At 52.4% G+C, this 8,102-nt stretch overlaps 1 protein-coding gene across 1 annotated transcript; it reads right to left on the reverse strand.

Moving 5' to 3' along the window:
* Positions 1-364: 364 nt before the first annotated feature.
* Positions 365-2,209, reverse strand: LOC149811265 (uncharacterized). The gene is made up of 3 exons (XM_089993995.1): positions 1,820-2,209; positions 1,287-1,543; positions 365-809 (listed from the first exon to the last, which is right to left on the reverse strand). Exons 1-3 carry the CDS (start codon positions 2,207-2,209, stop codon positions 365-367), a joined length of 1,092 nt encoding a protein of 363 aa, XP_089850121.1.
* Between the last annotated feature and the right edge of the window lie 5,893 nt (positions 2,210-8,102).

Consider the following 8,102-nt stretch of genomic DNA (forward strand, 5'->3'; position numbering starts at 1 on the left):
GGCGTGGCAAAGAAGGCTGCAACCTACAGCCAGACCGGCCATTCTAGGGCTGTGTAACTGCGTAGTTGGCTGCCCGTTTGCTGGATCAGCACTTGCACAATTAGATAATACACATCAACATTTGTGGTACCAGACATCGCTCTTGTACAGGCTTAGGCACTTTCACGTCCTTGCACGCTAGCGGGGAAGCACAGGCGTGCGCCAACACGAGCCTTGCAACTCTGGGCATTGCTGCTTTCATCCAGCCTACTTAAGAGGCTCGGACTCAAAACCATCCGTTGTTGTGCGTGAGCACATACAGGCAGTGCTCTGCCAGAATAGAGGGTGGACCCCATTTCTGTCCCGAACTTCATGTAAGCCGTTCTCAGGCATTGCACTCACAAGTCACTTCAGAAGCGAGTGCTAACTTGTTGGTTTCTGGCCTGCGGTCAACGCCAACGTCTAATGGGACGGCGTACATCATGTGCAGATCAAGTCGGGAGGACAGGATTACCTGGTCAATCAACAACGCCTGCTGGGAGGCGCTGTAAGGCATATAGGTCTTTGCCTCACCACGTGCCATCTGGTCATGCAATGCTAGCTCCTCCCGCAGCTCACGGAGCTCTCTCTCGTACTGCACCAGCAGCTTTGCGTCATCCCTCACGACGTTTACGAATACCTCGTTTTGAATCTGTGCCATGCGCTGCGCAAAGCGACACGTCGACAGTGTCTCTTCGGTCTGATCCTCTTCTCCCCAGATGTTGGCGATCATCACTGTTTTGCAGTTCCCCCCAATGGAGTCCTTCAGGACATGGGTCAGCTTTGACGACCTGCAGACAAGATTTTCATGGTCAGACAATCTCTGCATGCATCTCAGCAGGGAAGGTGCATTCCTCTGAATTTTCTTGTGCACTGGTCTCATCAAGAAATCTTCTCACCCTGGTGTCCGGCATCTTTCAGCAGACTACGCCTTAGCACGCCCCTTCACAACCCTTCTCAACACTCGTCGATGATAGGAGCTAGGCAGGTGTTTTCAAGAGTTGCAGCTATGGTATGCATGAGACCATCTACAACTGTGCTTTGAGTTTCCCTGTCAATGTTTGTTGCCCTGTTCCTGTTTCAGACTGCTTGTGGACCAGCTACGGATCACACTGTACCGAATCACATGGTCGTGATGAAAACATGAATTCACTCTTGCTGAAGGCATCATGTCATGTGTCTCAGGCAAGCCCGTAATCTATTTCTCAGAAACACACGCGAGAGTGCACGAATGCTGTGTATGCAAGTGCTGATGGAGGTTTCTGCACCTGTATGGAATATGGTCACGCTGCCTCTCGGACAGTGCGATGATGACCTGCTCTAGGATGCTCAAAGACTTGTTGATTTGGCCAGCTTCCCGAAGCAATGTTCCCACGCTCTTGGTCTTGTGAACCCTTTCGGAACCAGCCAGATCCACCAAGTTGAGTTTTGACGTGATCACCTGCATGAAGACTATTCCCATGACACTATCCGCTTTGAAAGGATGATCAACACCACCAGCCAGATGCTTTGACCAGCAGTTGTCCTAGTGTTCACATCAGACCTGTCTCTCCTCAGCATGAACACTGACTTGCAGTGCTACAGCTTCTGTGTGTGAAGATGCATGCCTTGATGATGATGTATCTTTTCATCATACTATCGCATCCACATGGTGATTGGCAACTCCAAGAACCACTTGGGAATCAGAGCTATCGTTACCATCACCTGAGGCCTTACTGCAAGCAATCGGAATTTAAGGCATGGTCTCTTGTTTGCATTTGACAGCTCTGACAGCTCAGGTCCAAGCTGATGAGGACTATACCTGTGCATCATTGGGATCATTCTTCATCTCTACTTCAATGCTGAAAATGGAATGCGACCTTGAGGACTCTCGGTTCAGCTGGTGCTCTCCAACAACACGTGTCATGTCTCCTTCAAACAGCAGGTTCAGTGCCTCTGCCTCGCTGTGAACAACTGCGTGCTTGATGCCTTTGATGAACATCTGGCCGTTCCTCTCACTGACTGAGATGGCTGCGTTCTCTGTCGAGGGATCTAACAGATCAAAGAACACCTCGTTGTATACCTCCAGGTACGATACTCGAATGGTGACCTCTTTTGTGATGAGTGCCTTGATGTCCTGGAAGCACTGGCTGATGACCCTTGGAATGATGCCTCGCTCCTTGAAAGAGTTCTTGCCTCCTGTGCATTCCATCCACTTGTAGCACAATCATCAAGGTCCGAACATACATATTGCGCAGTCCAATCTCGTTCAAAAAATTTGTACCATCCAGGTAAATATCTCAATCATGTGCAAGTGCAAGCCGGGGCTCATCAGTTTGCTTGGGAGCAATGATGTATGCAAGGTGAGGTGTTTCAGAGTACGTAAACTGCACAGATGGACATCAAGAGACATTGCTTGTCAATTTAACATCTTCGTTGAGCACATGTGACACCCTGCCCGGTACAGCATTGTCTGGGTACTAACATGCGTCTGGGGCACTAGAAGGCTACAGACCAGGTGCCAGCGAGGACATCTAGGCTGTGGATAATCCAACCTGCTGGTGAGGAGCCTCTCTCCAGGCATTCCCACTCGACTTTCGTCAGCCCATCAGATGTCCAGCCTACACACCGTTTGAGTAAGAAAATTACCAGACAACCAATGCAGAGCTCATGAGGCACTAGTCTCATACAGTTTAGTCTCTCACCTGTCATTGTGTATGTCTTCCCAGCGCCAGTCTGGCCATACGCCATGATGGTCGCATTGTAACCTTCCAAGACACTTTGCAGTGCCTCCACGGCACATTCCTGCACAAAGCATCTCAGCATCTGCCACCAAAGATATGTGCCTGCGAACACAGAATGCAAGCAGGCAGTGCAGAGCTCCTGTTTCAGCATGCACCCTCTGTGCACGTTTTTGCAGTGATAGTTGTCAAGCAGCCTTTGGAAATGATGTGTTTGATAATGCCTGCCAGGGGCATATTCCAGGGGCTTAGCGCTATCAAGACTGTGGGAACATTACCTCGTATACATCCTCTTGCGATGCATTATGGAGGATTTTCTCAAACACAAAACTGTACTCTCCCGACGTACATTGACCCCGCTTAGGAATACGGACTGTCAATCCCTGCATGACAGGCAATGGGTTGCAAGAGCACCTTCCTCACAATGCCCAGACATTGAAATCTGCGCCCGGCTTTGAGCCATCGTCATAGATGATCATTTTATCAATGAGCTGCGTATTAGTATGGACTGTCTCGGGCGTTACACGAGGAGTTATACTGTATTTCCGCATGGATTTGCGTTGGAAGGGCTTATTGACATAGGCAGCAGAGGCAAATAGCGTAGCAACATACAGAATGTTAATATTTTAAAATGAGTCAATTACTGGAAGATTTCCCTTGTGCTAATTAATGATGAAGCGAGCGAACTCGTGCTACTAGCTAGGGTGCGAATAGGGGTTGGTCCTCGAGAGGGTCAGAGCGCACCTTCTTGTCCGGCCCTATGTCAATGCCACTGGAGGAGAATTTTTCAGAAGGGCGAGTTCGAACGATCACTTTGATCTTCGAACTGTACGTCATGTTTGAATCACTGAACGCAGGTGCGGTCGTCCCTCTAATTCTGAGTGACCAAGTGCCACAACTACTCAGCACTCAGCAGGTTGCACAGGCAGGCGTGGTGCATAAGTGGACTATATATACACCGCCAAATCTGCTACCATGACCTCTGTTACGTTCTGTCTTCACCTGCGGCACATGGGCTCACGAGAACTAGATACACTTTAGCAGGCATCAACATTCGGCTGAAAGCAGTCGGGTGGGCATGAACATACTTCAGTGAGATTTAGTTCAATTCAGAGATGGGACAGGGGCTCTTCAGGCTGGGATATCCGGTAATGTAGCAGTATCTCCAGATATTGGCTCATCATGACAGGACGCTCATTGACAATGACGTTGTCAAACTGATGTCATGATGAGGGAGGCTCATCCCATGACTGACATGACGAGGCAATCCCATCGCGTTTGACACTCATCAAACATACCATTACTTCATTGGTAAGAAGATTTCTTGATCCCACACACACAAGGAGCACCGATCGTTTAATCATTTCAGCAGGCTTGCGTGTCATCATCTGGCACACCAACTTCGAGATATCTTCTAGAGCAGGCACTTCACGCAATGGCACGTCCACCCACTGCAACATGTGATCAATGTAACCAACTCATGACAAGGCCCCACAAAAGCAGCAGATACATAACGCAGCGCCATCATTTCATCTACGTAATGCCATGCACAACAGAAAGGACCCCTGCGCCTGAGATGTGGCCGGTTTGATCGCGCACGATGAAACGCATGCCAGGCTGCACCCACTCAGGCCGGGACGTGAACCTGAACTTGACCTCAACCACGCAACCAACAAAGTTGCTGTCTCCATGGCCGGACCCCTCACAGTCCTCGTCATCGTCGGACGCATCACACAGCACGGAAGCAGCAGCAGATGCCGCGATGATGTTGATACCATTTGCCTCAACATCCTCAATGGTGCTCTCGGGCATTTCTTGCATGAAGCAGACCTGAACCTCCTGCCGAATCGATCCACAGTGAATGATATGGGTATATTTCGGTCGTGAGAACGGGTGCGCGAACGGCGTGGCCTGTCCTTGCCGACCGACGATCCTCCATCCCCATGTGCTTGACTGCATTCACTCAAATCTGTCAGCTAACATGCAGAGACGAGGACGCGTGCCAAACTGCACCGCGCCACGGTGGACAACGTTTCACCCTCGAAACTGTTGCAAGCGTGTGACACGGACTTGCTCTCGACCCTAAGGTGAACTGGGTACTCCCATCTGAAGGCTGAAGTGTGAATGCAACTTCCTGTGACAGTCTGGTATGGAGACGGCTATTTGTCAGGACATGTCAAATCAAGAAAATCATAATCTGCGCCTTTCCATCAAAGAGTTTGCAGGTGTGCCAAGAAGGCGATCTTGACAGTGCAGCACTGTTTCGCTAGACCCTCTGACTGACCGGGTCCAATTACCCGAACTATAGATGACTTGTTGGGACAAAAGTGGGGGTCAAAACCCGTCCTGGAGAAGCACTGAAAGCAGCGGTGTGGTGGGAAGGAGGGCATACGCAGGGCTGGATGTGGTGGTGGGGTCTTCGGCGCTCTGCTCAGGTGGCCAGCGTCCACTCAGCAGTCCACGTGGCGGCCACTGGCCATTGAGGAGGACCATGACGGCATCAAACTCGGATGCTGTGCGAGGCGTGAGGCGCCGGTCTAACAGCACTGTGCCTTTCCGGCCCTTGATTGCCACCTGCGAAGGTCCAGGCACAGGTGTCATTATCATATCCCGGGGGTGTTATTTCCGACCTCGCACTGGGTCGGAGTATCCGAATCACGTGGTTTGTTCTCTCTCTCATTCACGTTTCATTTGATCTCACCATCCAGGCTGCGATGTACCCGTCTGCGTGTCAGCGCCCTGCCAAAGGTGCCAATTGCATTCGGTTGCAGCGCAGTTGCGCTTGGGCCACATCCCGGCAGACATTATGTCACTCCGGGCCGTCTTTCCCAAGCAAAAACAAAACATGGCCCTCGAAGCTGCATATACCGAAGCAAAGATTGAGGTTCTGATAGTTGCGACAAGTGCTCTCGCGCTGATTACAGGATCAAGCGCTGGTACGCTAAAGAGCCTGTCCGCTCCGGACTTGTCAGCACGCTCTGTAGAAGCGGCCAAGCTGACCGCTAGGGCTTGGAGCGCTTGTTGCCGGCTGCTGTCAGCTGCACCACAGCCAGGGCATCTTCCACAGACTGCTTGATCTCAGCACCCTGAGCACTCCGAGCACCCTGATTAAGAAATCCACAGAAGCCTGCTGGAGAGAAGAGCGCTGCAGAGAAGCTACGAACGTGCACACGGCAAGTCTGCAGGGGAGATGACACACTACCTGAGCCACATCGTCGCCTTCTTCTGGGAGGCCGGCAAGGCCCAGGCCCAGCAGGTGCCAGGATGGGTCCGGAGAAGCCGCGTCAGGCGATGACGAGGCCCGCGTCTGCGACAAAGAGGACCGGGAGTGTCGCCGCATTTCGCTGCTGCTTCTGCGCTCGAGCACACTCACTGGGTCTGTCCGCAGCACTGAACCACTCGCTTGAGGCTCGTCGTCCTGTTGCGTTCTGGAAACGTTCAGCTGCAACGTGAGAGCACCGGGTGCTGCTGCTGCTGTGGTCGAGGGCAGCGCTGCTGTGGCCGAATCTCTCGTCAATGCGACTGAACCAAGCGCTCCATTTCTATTGCCGTCTTCATCTTCCAGCACAGCACCGCTAACATGTTGTTCATTCGGCGCTTCAGGGCTGGCAAACGTTGCGCTCGGGTCGTTGCTTTCGACGGCGACTTGGGGCTTGGCGTGTTGTTGTAAATCAGAGGATGTGGGATCTTGATGAAATCCGGGGGCGCCATGTGCGGGCAGAGCGGTGTTGGAGTGCCGGGCCATGCTGGTTGAGGCGTCCCCGCTGAGGAAGCCGAGCGAGGGCACCTTGCTGGCGGGGCTTCTTGTGGCGTTGGGAAGGAACAGAGAAGATAGGGTTTGGGGGGGAGTCGGTGGAAGGGGGGCCTCTAGTGCCAAAGTTCCCGTTTGCCCCGCTTGGACTTTAATGACTGGAACGGAGCTCCTGCATGATGATGTATCATCGTCCGGCCTGAGCTAAAAATGTATCTGTTTGCAACACTACCGCATTCACATGAACATTGGCAATTCCAGGAACCGCTTGGGAATCAGCACAGGATGATGGATGCAAAGTTCCACAACACCACCGCACCCACGAGCACAATGGCGATCGCTCGATCCAATTTTCGTAGCAAGGAGCGAAATGCAGATTACCATGTGCCGAGCATTTGTGATGCGTCCTCTCGCTCCTGGATACCACGGGCTACAAACTCCTGATTGCGGTCCAAAATTTCTGCAAGATGTCGAGGAGTATGTGCAAAAATGCATGCTTGAACGGACGCGTGGACCATCATCACAAATCCGAGCAAACCTGCGATGACCTGATTGGCTACATGCAATGTAACACTCGGCTCCTGTTTCCCATGCGATCACAGGTACCGAGATGGGATGCAGTATACATCCCAATTGAAACACTAAGAACAGCCAATATGCATGGGAATGCTATAGTGCTGTAAAGGATAGAACATGATATGCCTGTTAGCATGCACAGCTAGGGGTTACTGCAGACTGAGCTCTTTGCCGACAAATGAAGCCATAGCACGAAGTGACAGCCGCAAGCGATTGGCTGCGTACCTGTGTATACTGACCACCTGGGTTGGCGTGAATTCGCCTGTACCGTTTGGGCCCCACCAGAGCTGGTCACCCACCCGGATGGCGCCCTTGACGACTGTCCCAGACACGACGATGCCCACGCTCGTCACATCAAACACGTGGTCAACCTGAAAATGTGCCAAGTCACCCGTGTTGGGCCCCTCTGAGGCAGCTGTGTGCAACATATCAGCTTGCTGCGGAGAAGCAGCCAAGGGGGGTCTGTCCGAGCAGCGTGTGTTTCCGTTTGTTGGACCGCGTGGCTGTGAGGCATCGCCACGCCGCTGGTCTATGTCTGGAGAGCTACCCTGCACGCTGCTGATGCACACAGCTGCGGAACCATTTGAAGCTCCTTCCGCGGCTGGTTCATCGCATTTGGTGGCTATGGTTTGAGGCTCGCTCGAGGGTGGGTCAACACTTGGACGCCCTCCAGAGTTGACCTGAGATGGCTGGAGGAAATGCTCCAGTGAGGGATCTGCGTTGAGAACATGACGGGTTGGATATGGCTCGGCATGCTGACGCTGAAAGGTGTCGGAGTAGGCGTCCGGCATGGTGTGTCGTTGTTGCAGCTGCAAGGGCTGCTTGTGCCGTGCGGACTGCTCCAGGCCCTTGAGAAACGTATGAAGGAGGTCTATGCCGGCTCCATTCACGGAGGATGTGACAAAGCATGGAATGATGTAGGATCTACACCGAAGCGGATGCTGCTGCTGCTGGACGATACACATCACCTGCAGAAACTCTGCCGATCATGCCGAGGTCGTACAACAGAGACAGCATCGTTTGATCAAGTCTGTCTA

The sequence above is a fragment of the Nuphar pumila genome, unplaced genomic scaffold (assembly GCF_984573655.1).
Source record: "Nuphar pumila unplaced genomic scaffold, dmNupPumi1.hap1.1 HAP1_SCAFFOLD_96, whole genome shotgun sequence".
NCBI classification, from domain to species: Eukaryota; Viridiplantae; Streptophyta; class Magnoliopsida; order Nymphaeales; family Nymphaeaceae; genus Nuphar; species Nuphar pumila.